Consider the following 21,752-nt stretch of genomic DNA (forward strand, 5'->3'; position numbering starts at 1 on the left):
TAAAGGGATACATGTACCTTATCCATCACCGGATACACCAAGCCAGTATTCACAGAAAAACAACTAGTTCCTCTTTTCTTTTCCTATAACAACAATGAAATACATTATGGCTACTCACATGCATATCCCATGTTTTGCCCACACAATTACCTTGTGCCTAGCAAACCCCATAGTTAACTATCTAATGCTCACCAGTTCTCTCTTGGACAAAACCCTTAAAACAAGTTAAGCTCAGTCTCAATGAAAAATCATAATCATTGAACTTAAATGGAGAGTTAATGAAGGCATCCTCTTCGACTTCCTTTCTAATGGAAAAGTAAATATCCCAACTGCTCTTATTACAAGTGAACGAGGTTTCCTCACTGCCTTCCAGAAAGTCTCCTTTGAAGAACTCCAGAAAGTAAACAAGGGCTTCCGCAGTGTTATTCCGCCGCCCTGACTTGTAGTTAACCCCTTGCATGCTCATGACGAGCTCAGCTCGTCATGAGGCACAGTGCTCCGGTGCTCATGACGAGCTGAGCTCGTCATGAGCTGTGGAACGCTCGCCCGCTGGGCTAATTCCCCTGCTTTGCTGAACGTTCCACGAAAACGGGTGTGTTCATAACGAGCTCAGCTCGTCATGAGCACACTAGCACTGTGGCTCGTCATGAGCCCGGGGGCGCTGTCCACGCCCCCCCTCCCCCAGCACAGCGTGGGAATATCCCCAGCATCCAAGAGGTTAATGCGACTAGAAATCACGGGCATCCGCGGTGGTATACCGCCGCCCTGACGAGTAGTAATGAAAAATAGGAATCACGGGCTTCCGCGATGGTATACCGCTGCCCTGACTTGTAGTTAAATCAGAATGAGAATGTAACAAGCAAGCGCGGTTCAGATCACCGCCGCCCGCTCACGATCAATGTTTTCCCACTTGTAAGGTGAGCTTGGTTCATTTCATTGCCTTCTGTCTTTCTCAGGATTAGGCAATCCACTCACCGTCTGCAATTAACGTCCTGACACCAGGAAGAGATCGCACAACTCGGGACGTGCTCAGCCGAGCTCCCAGAACCTCCGCTGGAACCCTCAGCCACGGGAATCAGAACTTCAGAAAATACCACACAGAATTACGCATACTGGACGAGCGTGCGTCGCTTTTTCTTGTAGACGCTAGCTCCTCCTCCCTTGGCCTTCTGGGATAAGTAGTTAAAAAAGCTAGGCAGGCGCTTGTACATCTTGAATCCTGACAGCAAAGACTCCTCGAGCGAAAACACAAAGACCGGCTCACTGAACATTCGTGGAGTGTAGGCCAGCAAACTTCAGTGGAAAAGGTGCTTGGGGTCTGGGCTACCAGTAACCTAATGCACAGCCTCAAGGATCGTCGTGAAGCTGATGCACTTGCAAATGTGCATGGTGTCCAGGGGTTCCGGTTCCACGATACCCACGAGGACTACGGGTCTCAGCTTTGCTGGGGACTCTGGTCAGCCTCTGGGAAGTCTGCAAACCCACCTCCTGTGTTGCAAATACTTACTTCGGAGTCCGGCGGGAGCTTCAGAGATGCAAACCGGTCAGATGCGTCTTTGGCACCTGCCACGCAGGAGAGCTACTCCTTTACTCCATGGGAGATTCTTCAGTCATCCAGCGTTGTGCAGGTCGTCGAAGTTCCAGGATTCAGTGTCAGAGTTTTGTCCAGGTGTAATCTAAAGTCCTGTTGCCAGGGGTTCCTATCTTATACCCAAGGAAGGGGTGGGTTTGGAAAGAGGGGTGGCTACACCCATTTCCTTTGTCTAGTTTCGTGCAGAGCAGGGGCGGGTAGCCCCTGCAACCGGTTTGAACTGGGCTATGCACAGGGACACCAAATGTGCCCCCAGTGCTGACTTCAAAGCACTCTTGGAGTGCACCCACCCAGCCCCAATACACTAAAGCCTGTCTGGAAGGTGGGGACATCTCCCTGTGACAGGAAACCTATGGTCCAGACCTCCCCTGCCGGAGTTTTGTCCAGCAGCAGGAGGCCAGACTCGTGTCTGTGGCATCCATTTTGTGATGCCAGGGCTCTTTTAAACTGGTACCGGTGTGTGCAAGAAGAGTGGAATCATACCCCTGCCGCCAAGACTGGCGGGGGGGGGGGGTATGATTCCAAAGTGTTTAACACCAAACACGAAATGTTTTCTTGCAGCCATTCCAAAGTTAGCATTTTCCGCGAGGTTATAATGCATTTAAGAGTATATGGTCTGGCTGCATCACAGAACAACCCTGGAGAATAGATTCCGAAGGCTGCAGAGGGGCCCTGCTCATGCAGGGGTACCCTCTCACACAAAACCCAGTACCCTGCCTTCAGGATTGATAAGGCTTGCCATAGGGGTGACTGATAGGATTATATGTGTAGTGATAGAAGATAGCTATAGGGAACCTGTATCTAAGTAAGGGGTGCATACACCTCTGTACAAAGGCCGCAGTAGCAGACCTGTGGTGTCATTTTGGAAGGCTGCCCAGGGGTGGCATAATACATGCTGCAGGCCCTGATTGGCCTAAAGTCGAAAAACAGTGAAATATCAGCAAAAAGTGGGGGTAACTATAAGAAGCAGATCCTACTCTCCTACAAGTACCCTTCAGGTGTTCACAAAAGTGATGACCTTTGTTGCAGTACACCTTAATAGGTCAAGCGTACAGGTCTTCTCATACTTCAACGACTAGCTGCTTAAGGTATGCTTGCCCCAGGCAGTTGTCAGTCACCTCCACATGATGGCGAACCTCTTACATCATTGGGGTACACTATCAACGTCCCAAAGTCACAACTTAATCCTTTGCAGAGGATCCTTTTAATTGGAGCTATTCTTAATATGGTTCAGTTTTGTGCCCTTCCCCCGGAGAAAAGAGTCCAGGATACTCAGGGCATGATCCCAATGTTTCTGTCCTAGATCGCAGTGCAGATGACTTGAAGACTCCTGGGTTTATTGGTCTCTTTTATTCTGCTGGCTCAACATCGAGGAAATCTGTCAGATTGTATCTAGATTGTGGAGGAGACTGCAAAGATTTACCATGGTGGCTAGAGGACAGCGATTGGTTTGGTGGCAGGCCCCTCTCCTAACACCCCACCCCTGGAGCTGACAGTCGTCAGGGATGCATCACTGCTGGGTTGGAAGGCTATCTGGGAGATGTGGGGATCAGAGGCCTCTGGTCTGTGTCATAACTCCACATCAGTATGTTGGAGTTGAGGTAGAGTTGATTGGCTTTGAAGGCCATCTGCCCACCATCAGATGAAAACGAGTGCATATGCTCACAGACAATACCGCCATATGATACTTCAACAAGCAGGATGGGGTGGAGTCTTGGGTCCTGTCTCAGGAAGCTGTGCACCCCTGGAAGTGGCTGGGCCAACAAGATATTTCTCTGGTTGTAAACCACATAGCAGGATGTTTAAATTCAATGGCAGACAAACTCAGCCACAGATGATTAGCGTATCATGAATGGCAGTTGCACCAGCAATGAGGAGAACTCTGGCTTGCCTTTTCGCCACCTCTGAGAATGCTTGATGTCAGTGCTTTTGCGCATTGGAGTTTCCGAAGCAGCTCTCTCTCAGAGATGTACTTCATCTAGAGTGGAGGTCTGTTCTCCTGTATGCTTTCCCGCTGCTGCCTCTCCTACCCCAAATTCTGAAGACGATTAGTACTAACTAGACCCTACCCAACCCAGTGGCACCGGATTTAGCAGGAGAGTGTGGTAACTCAAATTCCTAGGCATGAGCATATGTCCTCCAATCAAGCTGCCACTTCGGGAGGATCTACTGTTGCAGCAGCAGGGCAGGGTACTGCAACCATCTCTGAACAATTTGCATCTCCATGCTTGGAAATTGAGCTGCGGCAATTGACCTCCTTCTACCTTTCCCTTGAGGCTGTTTATGTTATCTTGACAGCCAGGAATTCCTCCACAAAATCAGTGTATACCAGTTGAATTTGTAGACTGTTGCGGCGTCCGACAAATTGACCCACTACAAGCTAAGTTGTCTGAAGTTTTGTTTGTTCTGCCCCATTCCCAGCAAGGCCTTTCTTTGGGTACCGTTGAGAGCAAGTTGTAGTCTTTTTGTGTGTTTTTTTGTGATTGCTGGACTATCCTTTGTTATTCAAATCATCTGTTGTGAGGCAGGCTATCATGCTTCTGGCATTTTGTTGCTCCCTCATAAAGGAGGAAGAGAGACTATATTGTTTGAACCCCAACAGGGCATTAAGCGTGTAATCAATCGCACCAAAGACCACTGAGTGGACAATCTGCTCTTTTTAGGATTTTCTCAAGCAAAGAAGGACGGGGCAGTGCTAAAATAGACCATCCCATGATGGATTTTTCTCTGCATAGAGATTTGCTATGCACTTTACAAAAAGCATCTCTCAGAAGGCTTGCAGGCACATTCAACTGAGGCCAAATCTGTTACCACTGCGTTGGCAGGTGGAGTTCCTCTCCTATACATTTGTCAGGCAGTGTTGGAAATGGTGCTTCATGCAGGGTTATCCCCAAACTTTTTGCTTTTAGTCAGTCCATAGTACAGTGCACTATGTGTGCCTATGGCCTGTAAATCAAATGCTGCTGGTGGGGTTGCAGCACTGGTTGTGCCACCCACATGAATAGCCCTGAAAAGGTCATTCAGATCTGCTACCGCAGTATCTGTGTGCAGTTTAGTACTGCCATGTCGACTTGGCAAGTGCACCCGCTTGCCAGGGCCTACCCTGCCCTTTTCTGACATATTAGTCACCTCGAGGTAGGTCCAAGGTACCCCTGTGCAAAAAGAAAAATTGATGGACAGAATGCGGAACAATGTCATACATTCACCCCAGTACAGAAATCTAGGCCAAAATCCATTGTTTTCTCTCCCCATGCCATTCCAGTTTGAACCCAGCCATATGCAAATCAGTCTTGACCCTGCGCCCAATGGAAACAGTCCAGCCTGAACGGCCAAGCCAGGTCCTCCCTAGACTGGAAACAAGCATCCTAGAACCGGTCTCGGGGTTTCACCCCTTATCAGCTAGGATAGCGTGACTCCAGTGGCATGGAGAGCACAGGACCCACGTCTGGGCATACCCGTCCCACTCGGGGTGACAAATGGAAAAAGAACAATTGATGGACAGAATACAGAACAATGTCATACATTCACCCCACTACCGAGATCTGGGCCTAAATCCTTAGTTTTTTTGCTTCCAATGCCATTCCAGTTTGAACCCAGCAATATGCAAATCAGTCTTGACCCTGCGCCGATTAGGAACAGTCCAGCTCAAACTGCTAAGCCTGGTCCTCCCTGGACTGGAAACATGCAAGCTAGGACCGGGTTCGGTGTTTCACCCCTCATCAGCCAGGATAGCTTGACTCCAGTGGCATGGAGAGCACGGGACCCACGTCTGGGAATACCCGTCCCACTGGGGGTGACAAATGCAAAAAGAACAATTGATGGACAGAATGCAGAACAATGTCATACATTCACCCAAGTACAGAGATCTGGGTCTAAATCCATCGTTTTTTTGCTCCCTATGCCATTCCAGTTTGAACCCAGCCATGTGCAAATCAGTCTTGACCCTGCGCCCAATGGGAACAGTCCAGCCTGAACTGCCAAGCCAGGTCCTGCCAGGACTGGAAACAAGCATCCTAGGACTGGTTTTGGGGTTTCACCCCTCACCAGTCAAGATAGCTTGATTCCAGTGGCATGGAGAGCACAGGACCCACGTCTGGGCATACCCGTCCCACTCAGGTTGACAAGTGCAAAAAGAACAATTGATGGACAGAATGCAGAACAATGTCATACATTCACCCCAGTACAGAGATCTGGGCCTAAATCAATTTTTTTGCTCCCCATTTGTAGGAAATTGGGTGTCTGTTGCAGTAACTCCCCCCTCTTTTGCCACACTACTGATGCACTTTCACTTGATGTGCCCTGTGTCCCTGCCAATCAGGTTCCAGGGCTTGTGTTCTTTACCCAAAATTAACCCAATTGGCCTCTCTGGCCACAGGTCAGCCCCTGGTAAATGGTACCACAGGTACCCAGGGCACTGTGACCAAGGAAGACCTCGAAGGGCTGCTGCATTTATTGTGCCACCCTTAGAGTCCATGTACCTTCACACACACACACACACTGCTTTTGCAGGCTGCGTGTTTTGATGCAGAACAAAGTGAAGAGTCGACATGGCACATACCCCGGTGTGCCATGCCTACAACCCACTGCCCGGGCATAGATCAGCAACCCCTCTAGCTGGGTGCACTATACCAGTGGTGAGGGTACAGGTGCTACCCCTACAGTGTCTAAGTCCATTCTTAGACATTGTAAATGAAGTGCTGCCATTAAGAGTATATGGTGCTGGGAGCTTTTCATTTCGAACTCCCCAGCACCATAATGGCTACGCTGAAACCTGAGAAGTTTGGTATCAAACTGCTTAGCACATTAAATCCACACTAATGCCAGTGTGGGATTTAATGAAAAATGCACTCAGAGGGCATCTTATAGATGCCCCCTGAAAAACTACCAGCCTCTGGTGGGTTCCCTGACTGGTACACACTAGCCTTCCACCACGAGACATGTTTCTGAACCCCTAGGATGGGAGCCTGCGCTCCCTGAGCCCAGATACAAAGCCTTTCCTGTGAGGAGGTGTTCACACCTCCCCCAGGCCAGGAATAGCCATCTGTAGCCTGGCAGCCTTTGTAATGCCACACCCAGTCTCTCCTGCAATCCGGAGCAGGCCCCCTTCCTTTCTACCCTCCTTTTGGCGGGAAGACAGGTGGGAAAAACTAGCCAGCCCAGAAGGTGTGCCTACCTCTGCCAACTCCACCCCTCAGGTGGGGATGCAAGTTGAAGCCCACTCTTCAGTGCCCGCCATCTTGCAGATGCAAGACACTCTCCAATCAGGATTATTTATTTATTTATTTTATTTTTGACATTTCTATAGCGTGCTGCTACCCAGAGTTGTCCTGGCGATTGGGGATTGGGCTCACTCCCCCACGTGGGGTGAGCACACCAAGGGTGTATTTGTATTTGTATGGGACTTATAAAGTGCCTGAATCACCCTCGAAGGGAGATCTCCGCGCTGCAGGAGACGAATATGCCAAGGCAGGCCGACCAGCCACCAAAGAGTTCTGTTTTTAGGAGTTTCCTAAAGAGAAAAAGGTTGGTGCGCTTTCGCAGCTCCACTGGCAATGAGTTCCAGTATTTCGAAGCCAAGTAGACAAAGGTTTTGCCCCTAGTGCAAAGTTTTCTATAGCTGTGGACAACCAGCAGACCTTTTCCCTCAGAGCGGAGAGATCTGCCTGGGCTGTAGAACATACGTTTGTCCACCAGATAGCTAGGGCAGAGAGGTCTGCCTGGGCTGTAGAACATACGTTTGTCCACCAGATAGCTAGGGCTACCGCCATGAAGAACTTTGTGGGCTAAGCAGCAAACCTTAACCTTAATTCTCTGGCTAATGGGAAGCCAATGCAGCTTCCTCAGCAGTAGCCGAGAAGAGGTTCTAGGAGGCATGTTGAGAGCGAGGCGAGCTGCTGTATTCTGAATCACCTGCAATTTATTCAAAAGGGATTTATTGTCCGAAGCAAGGAGAGCATTGCAATAATCAAGATTACTAACAACCGGGGACTGAATCAAGGTTCTATGGACTGATAAGGGAAGCAACTGAAACACTCTGCGATGAGGCCTCAACGTGTGGCAGCAGGTGCCTGAGGTGGCCAGGACTTGGTCTTTCATAGAAAGCGAGTCGTCGAGTCGAACACCCAGGTTTTTAGCCATCCGCTTTGGAATAGAAACTGGAACCAGCGCAGCAGGCCACCAGTCGGGGGACCAGTTAATTTGAGGAGTACCTAATAGCAGGATCTCAATTTTGGCAGCATTCAGCTGGAGGATATTTTTCGTCAGCCAACCAGATATGGCTATCATGCCCTTGGTGAAGAGGCGTTTGGTCGAATCTATCTCATCGAAGGAGAGGAGCACTGGGGGTCGTCTGCGTAGGAATAGGGAGTAAACCCATATTCTCTGATGATTTTTGCAAGGGTTGGCCACATATTCATTGAACAGGGTGGGGCTAAGGCAGGAGCCCTGGGGAACCCCTTAAGTGAGCTTCAGAGCCCAGGACCGGAAGTGACCCAGGTTGACAGTTTGAGTGCGCAGACCCAGAAAGTCAGCAAGCCACTTCAGCGCCTGACCTTGTATGCCAATCTCACTCAGTCTATGGATCAGCTTCTGGTGGGAAACAGTAGCAAAGGCAGCTGTCAAGTCCAACAGAACAAGCTGCACTGCCTTGTTATTGTCCAGGGCCAGTTAAATGTGGTCTGTAACTCCTATAAGAGTAGTTTCAAGTAGAGTTGTAGGGTCTGAAACCTGACTGAGAGGGATCAGGTTTGCCTTGAGATTCGAGATTTCCCATAAGCTAAGTGTTATTGTACCCTTCTAACAGCTTGCTCAGGAGTGGGAGGAGCGAGATAGGCTGGTGATTGGCCAGCATTTCGGTGGGTGCCTGTGCTTTCTTCGGACTCGGTAACACTTGTTCTAACTTCCATTCAAGTGGAAGGGTCCCGTCACTCATAGAGGCTTTTAAGATGGAGCGGGCTAGAAGTGAGGCGAGTTAGGCATACAGATAGGCTGACAAAATGTCAAGTGGAGAACCAGATTTAGCAGTTCTCAGCATTGCTGCAACTTGAGGTATCTGCAGAGTTGGAAAATGCTCCAGGCAGGCTTCCTTCTTTCTCAGGGAGGAGGGCAGAAGGTTAGGGCCCTCCACAGGTTTAGAAGCGATGGGAAATTGCCTATATATTAAATTAATTTTATCTTCGAAATAATCAGCAATATTGTCACAAAGCACCTGGGAGGGAGGAGTTTGCTGGCTACAGGCAGTGGGATTAGTGAAGGAGTTTAGAACTTTGTAAAGTTTCTTGGTTGAGTTGCCAGCGTGATTTAGACTCAAGATAATGTGGGCTTTCCACGCCTTTTTAATACTCTTGTGATACCTTGCAAGGGCAGCTTTATAGGTGGATTTATCTTTCTCCTTTTGAGTTGTGCTCCATATTTTTTTCAACTTGATTTTTCTCTTCGCAAATCATTGGAGTACCAGGCTGCAGGTTTCTTCTGAGTATGAACATGTTGTTGCTTAAGCGGTGCTAGTGTGTCAGTAACAGAAATGATGGCCTCATGGAAAACCCTAAGTCTCCTGTCCATATCCATAGATTCTTCAAATGAAGGGGGCACAAAGCTTTTTTCAAAGGAATCCGGCGTAATCTTGTGCCACTGTCTTCTGAGGTTGCGTGAGGGGTAGGAGAGAGGTAACTAATCTGGAGGCCATTAATTTGAAAATATATCAGAGAGTGAGCTGACCAAATCACTGGGCAGGGGGGATTGGCGGATATTCGTGGCAAATTGGTAAGAATGATTTCCAAGGTATGGCCGGCTGAGTGGATCGGTCCTGTATTGATCTTAACTAGATCTAGTAAGGCCCTATCAGCAAGAAAGTTAACTGCTTCAATATTCACGCTGTCTTCACGGTGAATGTTGAAGAATGTTGAAATCCCCTAGCCACAGAAAGTGTTTGGAAAAAATGGTGTAAGGGGCAAGTTTCTCCTTGATTTTAAGAGTAAAATCTTTGAGGGTCCAGGGGCCAATAGATGAGAGCGCCCTTTAGGCAATCCTGAGGAGTAAGTCACATTTTAAAAATACATAGTTCCATGTCTCTGTCAGAGGTGGAGTCAAAGATGGGTACTTTTAGTGCTTCTTTATATATGAAAGCAATATCTCCACCCACTTTACTTTCCCTATCCAGTCTGAGTATACAATACTTTTCTGGGAGGGCTAAGGTGATAGCTGGCGTAGAGGAGGGTTGACGCCAAGTCTCCGTATGGAAGCCTGTTAGAAATGGGATTTTTGGTTGACTAGGGCATGTGCCAAAGTCTGGCGGAAACCATGACTCTAGTCAGGATAAGAGAGTTACAATCCTAAAATAACCCCTGCCCACCCCCTTGGCAGCTTGACACGAGCAGTCATGCTTCTCTTAGAGGCAGTGTGCAAAGCATTTGCAAATAACCAACTGTAATACAGTGTAAGCACTACAAAAGGACACCACACCAGTTTAGAGAAATATCCAATATTTGTAAATACTTAAGATAAGACCAAAAACGATAAAAATCCACAATACAGTACTTAAAAATCTTTAGTTATCAAAATATGCTTGAAAACCGTTCCTTGATGTCGATAGCTCCGTCCAGGGCTAACACGGCGTCGTGAGCAAACAAATCCAAACAGTTCTGGCTGAACACGGCGTCGTAGGCCAGCTACGGTGTCGGGAAGACCTGCAAACAGTACCTTTTAGAAATGCAGGGCGTCGTAGACCTCTCATCGAGCTTCCAAAAGCACGGCGTCCGCAGGTGTCTGTTCCGGAGGAGGAGTTGTCGGGAACCTTGAAGTCACAAGCGTTGCAGATCGAACTCCTCTCTGTTGAAGTCAGGAGCTCTGGCATCAGCAGGCATCAGGTGCAGAGGTGCGAAGTGCAGCGGAGCGGCGTGCGGTGCCCTCAGGTCGCAGTGTGAGCAGCGGCTCGTTGGCAGCATTAGATGGCGTTGTCGGTGAGACCAGGGTCGCGGTGCGAGGTGAATGTGGTGCTCGTCGCGGTGCTGGCAGGTCACTGTGCAAGCAGAAGCAGCGTCGTCGTCGTTGCTGAAGCGCTGTCGTCGGCTGATGAACTGGAGTCGAAGGCAGGGCGGAGTGCGGTGCCCTCAGGTTGCGGTGCTCTCAGTGGCGGCATCTGCAGGTGGCATCGGTGAGACCAGGGTGGCGGTGTGAAGTTGCCCGCTGCGGTGCCTTCAGGACATTTCCAATTGGGATATAATTTCTGAACTGCTGACCCTTTTTGTAGTCGTTTTATGCTCTCTTGATTACAAATGTATTTCGTATTGTTCTGTCTTCCATTTTAAAGGCTTTTGCTTATTTAATTTTTGACCTTAAATTGTAAACTTGCACATGATCCGGTTGCTTTTTATTTGTTATTTGCACAATTCAGGAAAGGCCCTGTTCTCTTATTGTTGGCTGATAATTCCAAACTTTGCACCATGAAAGTGCTCTATGTTGTCTTGGTTGCTTTATAATTGTTATTTGTACAACTCAGGATTTGCCCTGTTTCTTCATTGTTGGCTGCTAAATTCCCAAATGTTACCCCTTGAAACTGCTATATGTTGATCTTTTTTTTATTTTGGACTGCCTTGTCGTTACTGCATTATCACATGGTTTTATTGCACTTTATGTAATAATTGGTAAGTATCTTTTTAAGTGGACCTCATTGGAGTTCCAAAACTTTAATAGACTGAATTGAATTGACACAGAGTCATTAGCGGCGTCGCAGACGGCATCCGGTTGCTTTTTCTTCTCTTGCAGCACAAAACACACAGTCCCCAGTGCTGAAGGAACCTTTATTCTGATGGCAGAAGAGCTTGAAGTATTTGCTGTTCCTGAGACTTCTTGAAGAGGGGGCAAGCTCTACCTCAAGCCCTTGGAGAAACTCACAAAAGTAGATTGCAGAAAGTTCAGTCCAGTCCTTTCACTGCCCAAGACAGAAGCAGCCACTGCAGGCCAACACAGCAAAGCACACAGCAATGTGGTAGTCCCTCCTCACAGCTTCTCCAGCTATTCTTCTTGGTCCAAAAGATTTCTAATGTTCAGGGTCTGGGCCCGATATTTATATCCTAAAATCCTTTGATCTCTTAGGCAGGGAGTGTCTGTGCCCAGCCAACCAGTTCTGCCTTCTCTGGTGTGACTTCCTGGCAGGAGGTGGAGACGGCATTGTCAGAGGCAAACCAGGCCCTTTGAGGTGCAGGGAATCTCCTCCCTCTTCCCCAATTGCAGCCCAGGTGTATTCTGCCCTTTCCTGACCCACCTAGACTATCTGGAGGCACTCCTGCTCCCCAACCTTCTGCCATCCAAAACCCAGAAAGGCAATTCACATTCCAGCAGAGGCACTCTGGATGACTGAGTAAGCAAATACCTACTTTCTAAAAGTGTTTTTTTCAAACACAGAATGTAAAAATCACCTTCACTAAAAGATGCATGTTTAGTTTCTGAGTTCAGGCATACTAAACTTTATTTCCCTACCTAATCCCCCTTGCCAGTTATGTTCATAAGATGTTAAAGACAAACTCACCATTTTGTCCTATGGGGAACAGGTAGCCTTGCAATAGTGAACAAAGAAATTGGCCGTAATTCACTATCAGGACATGCCATACAGACCAGGGCATGTCCTACCTTTCACATACACTGCACCCTGCCCACAGGGGTACCTTGGGCCTACCTTAGGGGTGCCTGACATGTAAGAAAAGGGAACGTTAGGGACTGGCAAGTGTGTGCACTGACCAAGTCGACATGGCAGTTACAAACTGCGCACAGACTCTACAATGGCAGGTCTGAGTTACGTTTTCAGGGCTACTCACGTAGGTGGCACAATCAGTGCCACGAGTAGCATTTGGTTTACAGGCCCTGGCACACTCAGTGCACTTTACTAGGGACTAACAAGTAAACCAAATATCCAATTATGGAAACACCAATCCATAACACAATTTACCACAGGAGCACTTGCACTTTACCACTGATCAGCAGTGTGAAAAGTGCGCAGAAATGCTACGCCAGCAAAAACAGAGTCAAAAAAGGGAGGTCAGAAAGCAGAAACTCAGGGCAAACATGCCAAAAGATGCCAAGTCTAACAAAGCCTAAATCAGGTGAATCCGAGTGTATTAGGTCCCACAGATGAGTAGCATGCTTACGCAGGGATCTTACATTAGCTAGAAAACCACCCCAATTGGCAGTATATTTGGGGTTCAATGTTTTAGGACGAATAAGGTGAGGGGGAGGGGTGACCACGCATTCCTGCTTGTTTTGACTATTGTGGTACAAAAGGGGGTGATGATGGACGGAGCATCTGAACCAATCAAACACTCACACCCAGTCAAAAGATCTGGGTTTGATCCATCACCGTTCTTTAGCCCAATCTGCCACCCCAGTTCAGACATGGCTATATGCAAATCAGTTTGACCCTGTGCCTCATGGGAACTGTCCAGCCCGAACTGCCAACCCATGCCTTCCCTGGACCGGAAACAAGCTTCCGAGGACCGGTATCTGGCATTCGAGCCGTCCTCAGCCCGGTTTGCTTGAATCCAGTGGCAAAGTGAGCAAGAGACTCACGTCTGAGCATACCCTGCCACACTTATGGCGGCCAAAGCAGTACAAAAGGGGTTGATGATGGACGGAGCATCTGAACCAATCAAACACTCACACCCAGTCACAAGATCTGGGTTTGATCCATCACCGTTCTTTAGCCCACTCTGCCACCCCAGTTCAGACATGGCTATATGCAAATCAGTCTGACCCTGTGCCTCATGGGAACAGTCCAGCCCGAACTGCCAAGCCATGCCTTCCCTGGACCGGAAACAAGCTTCCGAGGACCGGTTTCTGGCATTCGAGCCGTCCTCAGCCCGGCTTGCTTGAATCCAGTGGCAAAGTGAGCAAGGGACTCACGTCTGAGCATACCCTGCCACACTTATGGCGGCCAAAGCGGTACAAAAGGGGGTGATGATGGACGGAGCATCTGAACCAATCAAACACTCACACGCAGTCAAAAGATCTGTGTTTGATCCATCACCGTTCTTTAGCCCACTCTGCCACCCCAGTTCAGACATGGCTATATGCAAATCAGTCTGACCCTGTGCCTCATGGGAACAGTCCAGCCCGAACTGCCAAGCCATGCCTTCCCTGGACCGGAAACAAGCTTTCGAGGACCGGTTTCTGGCATTCGAGCCGTCCTCAGCCCGGCTTGCTTGAATCCAGTGGCAAAGTGAGCAAGGGACTCACGGCTGAGCATACCCTGCCACACTTATGGCGGCCAAAGCGGTACGAAAGGGGGTGATGATGGACGGAGCATCTGAACCAATCAAACACTCACACCCAGTCAAAAGATCTGTGTTTGATCCATCACCGTTCTTTAGCCCACTCTCCCACCCCAGTTCAGACATGGCTATATGCAAATCAGTCTGACCCTGTGCCTCATGGGAACAGTCCAGCCCGAACTGCCAAGCCATGCCTTCCCTGGACCGGAAGTCCATTGCTCACTTTGCCACTGGATTCAAGAATGCCGGGCTGAAGACGGCTGGAATGCCAGAAACCGGTCCTCGGAAGCTTGTTTCCGGTCCAGGGAAGACATGGCTTGGCAGTTCGGGCTGGACTGTTCCCGTGAGGCACAGGGTCAGACTGATTTGCATATAGCCATGTCTGAACTGGGGTGGCAGAGTGGGCTAAAGAACGGTGATGGATTAAACCCAGATCTTTTGACTGGGTGTGAATGTTTGATTGATTCAGATGCTCCTTCCATCACCACCCCCTTTTGTACCGCTTTTGGCCGCCATAAGTGTGGCAGGGTATGCTCAGACGTGAGTCCCTTGCTCACTTTGCCACTGGATTCAAGCAAGCCGGGCTGAAGACGGCTGGAATGCCAGAAACCGGTCCTCGGAAGCTTGTTTCCGGTCCAGGGAAGGCATGGCTTGGCAGTTCGGGCTGGACTGTTCCCATGAGGCACAGGGTCAGACTGATTTGCATATAGCCATGTCTGAACTGGGGTGGCAGAGTGGGCTAAAGAACGGTGATGGATTAAACCCAGATCTTTTGACTGGGTGTGAGTGTTTTATTGATTCAGATGCTCCGTCCATCACACCCCCTTTTTTACCGCATGTTAAAAGAATAAGCAGCAATTTGTCTGAAGACAGTCTAACATTTGACCTTGTCTTTTAACGCTCCATGATTGTGTCAAGATAAAAACAAACTTTAAAGAGAACCTAATTGCTCATTCACCTTCTGTACTCCAGTGTGGTTATTTTGGGGTGCTGCAGCACCTCCAGCAACTCTACTTCCAGCACCTATGAGGAAACACAGGGTGAGTAATCGGTGGTTAGAGTATCCACCAGAAAGATCATTACAAAAGGTACGTATTGATGTGCTTTCAGTAGTATTGGAATTCTACCAGCACATGCAGCAGAAATGGGCCATCTTGCCCTCACAAAGTTACACCAGGAGAGAAGCAGAGCTGGTCGACTTTCTTCCTATTTGCAAGTCCACTAAACACCTTAACGGGCTTCCAAATAGAAGCCCTGTACCGCAAGTGGAAAGACACTTGTCTTAATCCATGCCCCTGTGATTTTCCACAACACCATTATTTTCTGTGTGCATTTATACTTATTCACCACATTTCTCACCTATGGAGGTGGTACACATTCAAAACAACGTTTCCAAAAAATGTGTATGCAGGCGTAAGGCACCTGTAATTATACATCCACTAGCTTTGCTCTGTGGCTGGTTAGCACCAGAAACTCCTTATCTACTCTATTTTTTATTTCATATACCTTACAACAGAAAAGATCTACTAGAAAATGATTGGGGAGTACGAGTTTCTTCTTAAAAGTGCCACCACTTGGGTTGGGGTTACTGGAGGTTTACTGTGCACTTGTTTGTTTCTATACCTTTTATTTCTCCTTCTTTTTCCTTTTTCTGGTCTCCTGTTGGGGTTAAAGTTATACTGTCCATCATGTCGCATAATGTATATGTACCTAGCCCGGCTTGAGCAAAAACTCAATAACATTTGTTAGGAGAAAAAAAGTGCTACCGCTTGATTTCATAGGATATTCGTGGCACCTATTTCAAGTTTTTATTCTGTCTCCTGTTTACTCCAATCTCAAAATTGTGGACACCTGTGTAGTACAATATTCATGAGTAGAAGCACATAGGTAAATATTTTTTTCATGATATTGATGGCATTTGTTTTTTAATATTACCGTTTAAGATGTATGGTTTAAGGCATCCTGTATATGTGCTATTTTTGTTTTAGGTGTATTGTGTGTGGGAAGGAGTTTTTTGAAAAAGCATTGTTCCGAAGGCATGTGAAAAAAGCCACACATGGAAAAAAAGGGAGAGCCAAACAAAACTTACAACATGTTTGTGAGCACTGTGGAAGGAAATTCACGCAACTTCGGGAGTACAGGCGGCATATGAATAATCATGAAGGTAAATGATGTTTAAGCATGAGGTGTAACAAAGGAAAGCTTGTGTTGAGTTAATAAAATGAAGATTCGCAACTGTTACATTTTGTGTTTTGCTTCTCGCATCACCTAAGTTGTTTTTTTAAATAATTTTTATTGATTTACATTATAACAAAGAAAAGGGACTCACAAATCACCTGTAACCAAAATTTTCTGTCAGTCCATGGCAAAACAACAACCCCACACCCGACCCCACTGACCTTTTCCTCTGTGGCAATATTCAGTCTATTTCATTTTATGTTCTTAAAGATAGAAATTTCAGCATCCAAGGACCAGGACTTCCTGCCACAGGGCTCCATAAAAATGCCACTATAATGGGCCCAGTCTCTCCTGATTCTTTAATGTTTCTTTGGGCGTTCTCTGGCAAAAAGGTAGGTCTTTCAAGGCTCATGCAGCTGTCTAATACTATCTTCCAACCCTCCAGAGAAGGAGGGCTAGGATCCTTTCAGCATTCAGCAATCTCCCTCTTGGCGACAAAGAGACCAGCCCACATTAATGCCATTTTGTATCTATTGCTATCATGGTCTATATTAGTTTACAACCGAGCCATAGGATCAAAGTAGAGTCGCCAACCCAGCATCCATCCATGCCAGGAGAGAACCCCCTCACGAAATGCAGCAATCACGGCACAACTCTAGACCGGATGAACAAGGTCTCTCTTAAGTGTCAAAAATCTGAGGCAGAGTGGCAAGTTCTCCAAGCACAGTTTCCAGTCTACCTTGTGTAAAATGAGTATGGTGTAAGTATATTAGATGAATGAGTCTAAATTGTGATGCAGTAGCACATTCTCACAGGGAAGCCTGATCCTCCCCAAGGTATCCTCTATGAAACGGCCTAAATACCCCTTCAATAATTCATTCAGGCGAGAAAGGAGTCAGGGCTACTATTTACTAGCAATCTTTAAATCTTCAGAATCTTGTGCTCCTGTAATTCTTCTGTTAAAATGTTAGCCTCTATTTGGCTTAAGTCTGGGCTTTCCACCATACCAGTCACATGGGGCCTAGGGGCATGTTGGAACTGTAAATATCAAAATAATTGAATGCGATGGACATTGTATTCCTCCTGTAAGGTCAATCACGGTTTAATTGTTGTCCCAGACATAATATTGCCGGACCTAAAAATACCAATAGGGTCCCATTGTTGGAAATCAAGCAACACTGTCACCTGCCCAAGCCACCTCCTCATCCACAGTGGAGACTCTCTAGTACTTTTGTCATTGAAACCCAAGAACTTAATCACCACACTCCATATTTGGAACTCCACTTTGGTGGCTGGTAGAAGAGAAAGGCGAGTTGTCCACCCATATAAAAGATATTTCAGACATAATCATAACAAGTGGTAGTCTCCCATTCTCCAATGGCTCTGATACCACCCCTGAATGCGGACCAGTGTATCTGGGCATTAAGAGTTTAAAACATTTCACTGGAAATCCATACAGCCCAGGGTATTTTCCAGATTGTAATTGGTGCAAAGCTTCACTTAGCATATATTCCTGGGTGTCTCCCTCCAGAGGATCTCTTTCCTTCATGAAACACACAAAAGGTGATGGTTGGAAACCTTGCACCTTGTCTAACCACTGGCAATCACTCAAGGTAGTATTTCAACCCATTGTTCTTTTGCCCACCATGCTGTCTGAGTTTGGACCCAGCCATATGCAAATCAGTCTTGAATCGCTCCAATAGCAACAGTCCACAACGAATTGCCAGGCCAGGTCTCCCTGAACTAGAACACATGCAATCCAACACCGGTTTCTTCCTGATTGTGGTTTATCAGTCGGGTGTAGCTTGGTTTTAGTGGCACAGTGAGCACGAAACCCACATTTGGGCATACACTTACCCTGATTTCTGGGTGCACCTATGGCTTTCAGATCCCAAATCCTCTTCATCGTACTATTCTGTGCTGTCTTTATGCTGATGTGTGCTACACTAAGGGCCTGATAATGTTTCACATTAAACCCTCGGACCTGAAGTGGTTTGCTGGACCTTACTGTTAAACAGTGCCAAGGGCTTCCTGGTAATTTCCAGAAGGTTCCTAGACATGAGCTGCCCTTCCTGACCTTTATTCAGCTACTCCCATTGATGCCCAGGTTTTTTAGCTGGGGACCCAGTCAGGAAGGGCCAGATGTATGACACATTTTACAGGTCGTATATGGCTCATCGGGCCGTTTGTGACCAGTAGAATGCATTTTTCTCTGTTCAAACCCTACTTTGTGAGTCGGTAACCTATTACCGACTTGTAAAATAAGGTTTGTGAGTCGCTATTAGGAAGGGGTGTGCCAAGGGCGCCCCTTACTACTAGTGAGTTGCAGGGGGATGTACAATTGTTTTACGACCAGAATGTGGTCACAAAACAATCGCAGTTTACCACCTACTCCAAGTCAGTGGTAAGCCACTCGCAAGCTGGAAGGGGTCCCCAGGAGACCCCCTACCCTTTGTGAATGGTAGCAAAAAAAATCTTAAGAGCAGCTAGTGGTCCCACTGCCTACCCTTAAAAAATGAAACAAAGTTTCATTTTTCTTTTCGACACACATGCTGTTTTCCTTTAAGGAAAACGGCTTGCATTAAAAAAAAAACGTTGCTTCATTAAAAAGCAAGCACAGCTATGGCAGTCTGCTGTCCCCAGCACACCACCATCCCTGTATCATTGCACATTCCCAATGGGTCGCAAATTGTAACCTACCTGAGGAATATTGATGAGGCAGGTCCCTTGCAACCCATTTGGGAATCGTTAATATGTCTGAGACACATTAGTACATTTCGTTTTTTGAGTCACCATTAGAGACTCGCAAAATGAAATGTGTGTACATCTGGCACGAAGGGCCTTATAAGGCTATACAAAGGATTTACTCTGAGGTAATATGTGTCTTTGGTACTTGCTAGCTTGACCAAAAGTTACCCTAAGGGCCTATTTTCGCTGACTACTTACTCTTTGGGAGTGCTTGTACTAAAAGGGATGGTTAGAATAGCTTTTGTTCATGTCCTTCTTACTTGTAGATTTCTGCAAAAGGGCAGAAACGGAGCAAACAGATTTAGCATGATAGTTTGATAGTCTGTCATGTCTGTAATGATTTATAAGCAGTAGGTGCATTATAAATATTTTGTACTGATTACATTACATTATTGCCAGGGTACTCGTGGAGCCCGGCTCATTTAATTTTTTATAACATTATTAACATTGTTTATTAGGTAATACACGTCAGTGATTTGTATTAGCGAACAAACAGATGCACAGTTGTGGACTGTAATTGAAATAATATAAAATCCAACATTTTCTAATAGACAGCAAGCATGCATGTATAAATACCTGGCTACTAAACGTGCGGGCTACTAAATGTATATACACTGCAGAGGTCAAGTGGATGATGGACTTGTAGACTATTCGCTTCAAAATTGTACAATTAACTAGGATCCCTTCAAATTAAATTGGGACTCTAGACAGGGGTAGCATGTTCAGTGCACTGCAGACCACGCCAAGCTCTTCAGCAGTGTAATAAGTGGCAACGGTAAGTTCTGAATCTCAAGAAAAGTGAAAATCTACTAAAGGCAGGTGCGCCTTCTGCTTTGAGCGATTCCAAGTAGGGAATCTGCACAAACATTTAGGGCTTCAAACTTTTAACCACTTTCAGTTTTGCAGGACAGAATATACTGGCCTGGTCACCCGTTTAAATACCTTTCCTTGTGTTCCACCTTGTGGGGTGTTAGACTTGGCATCTTTTGGCGTGTTTCCCCTGAGTTTTTGCTTTCTGACCTTCCGGTTTTTACTCTGTTTTTGCTGGCTTAGTGTCTGCGCACTTTTCTCACTGCTGATCAGTGGTAATGTGCAAGTGCTCCTGTTGTAAATTGTGTTATGGATTGGTGTTTCCATGATTGGCATGTTTAATTTACGTGTCAGTCCCTAGTAAAGTGCACTGTGTGCGCCAGGGCCTGTAAATCAAATGCTGTTAGTGGCCTGCTGCCCTGGATTGTGCCACCCACACAAACAGCCTGTAAATGTAACTCTGGCCTGCCAATGCAGAGCCTGTGTGCAGTCTGGGACTGCCATGACCACTTGCCATGCCCTAACCTTCCCTTTTCTTACATGTCAGTCACCCCTAAGGTAGGCCTAAGGTACCCCTGTGGGCAGGGTGCAGTGTATGTGAAAGGTAGGACATGCCCTGGTGTGTGTGGCATGTTATGATAGTAAATTACTGCCAATTTTGTTTTTCACTATTGCAAGGCTATCTGTTTCCATAGGACAGAATTGTGAGTTTGTTTATACCATCTTATAAACATAACTGGCCATAGGAACACGTCAGAGAAATAAAGTTTAGTTATGCCTGAACTCAGAATCTAAAGATTCATCTTTTAGTGGATGTGATTTTTACATTCTGTGTTTGAAAATACCACTTGTAGAAAGTAGGTATTTTCATGCTCAGCCATCCAGTAGGCCTCTGCTGGGGTTATGGATTGAGTGTCTGGGTTTTGGATGACAGGGGCTGGGGAGGAGCAGTGGCTCCAGATAGTCTAGGTGGGTCAGAAAAGGGCTGAATAGACCTAGCCTGCATTTAGAGTAGGGGGAGGAGATTTCCTTTCACCTGAATGGACCTGGTCTGCCTCTGACAATGCCATCTCCACCTCCTGCCAGGAAGCCACACCAGAGAGGGCAGAACTGGTTCTGGCTCGGCACAGGCACTTTCTGCCTGAAAGGACACAGGATTTTGGGCTATAAAAAGTGGGGCCAACCCCCTGAACTTTAGAACTCTTTTGGACCAAGAAGACTGCTAAGAAGAAGAAGAGCTGGAGAAGCTGTGATGAGGAACTACCACTTTACTGAGTGCTTTGCTGTCTTGGTCTGCAGTAGCTGCTTATGTCTTGGGCAGTGAAAGGACTGGACTGACCTTTCTACAACTTCTTTCTTTCAGTATCTCCACGGGCTTGAGGTAAAGCTTGACCCCTGTCCAAGAAGTCTCAGAAAGAGCAAAGACTTCAAGTTCTTCTGCCCTCAGCACTGGGGACTGTGTGTTTTGTGCTGCAACACAAGAAAAAGCAATCAGACTCCATCTACGATGCCGCTGCCAACTCCGTGTCCTGAGGGCACCGCCGCAATGCCGCACCACGACCCTGGTCCCACTGAAGACGTCTTCTAATGCCGCTGCTCGCACTGAGGCCTGTGGGCACCGCACTCCACATCGCCTTGCTACACGACATCGCCTTGGTATCCCCGATGACGTCGCTTCACGCTGAGATCGATGCTGTTGCTTGCACTGTGGTTCGCTCGTAAGTTACACAACGTACCGTCCTCATACCGCACCGCAGCCTTGGCCTACCGATGCCGGCACCATCAACTTCATTTTGTCAGCCGACGAAGGCGCTTCAGCAACTACGATGCTTCTGCCTGCACCGTGACCTGCCAGCACAGCGACAAGCACCTCATCACTTCGCACCGCGAACCTGGTCTCACCGACAACCCCATCTGATGCCGCAACCGAGCCACTGTTCGCACTGCGACCTGAGGGCATGCTGCACCGTTGCCCTTCGCACCTCAGCACCCGAGGCCTGCTGACGCCAGCGCTCCTGACTTCAACCACGAGGAGTTCGATCTGCAAAATGTGTGACTTCAAAGGTCCGACAACTCTTGCACCGACCTCCAGAACCGATGCCTGCGGACCCCCTGCTTTTGGAGCTCAACGAGAGGCCGCCGCCGCCCTGCATTTCTAAAGGTAC

The 21,752-nt window shown here is 47.4% G+C and overlaps 1 protein-coding gene across 1 annotated transcript in view; it reads left to right on the forward strand.

Moving 5' to 3' along the window:
• ZBTB11 (zinc finger and BTB domain containing 11) overlaps positions 1-21,752 on the forward strand; it is a 1,715,870-nt gene that overhangs the window by 1,560,925 nt on the left and 133,193 nt on the right. Inside the window, exon 10 of the mRNA XM_078657806.1 lies at positions 15,840-16,015. Within this exon, the coding sequence (XP_078513932.1) occupies positions 15,840-16,015 (176 nt within the window). The remainder of the gene's footprint in view (positions 1-15,839; positions 16,016-21,752) is intronic.

The sequence above is a fragment of the Lissotriton helveticus genome, chromosome 8 (genome assembly GCF_964261635.1).
Source record: "Lissotriton helveticus chromosome 8, aLisHel1.1, whole genome shotgun sequence".
NCBI classification, from domain to species: Eukaryota; Metazoa; Chordata; class Amphibia; order Caudata; family Salamandridae; genus Lissotriton; species Lissotriton helveticus.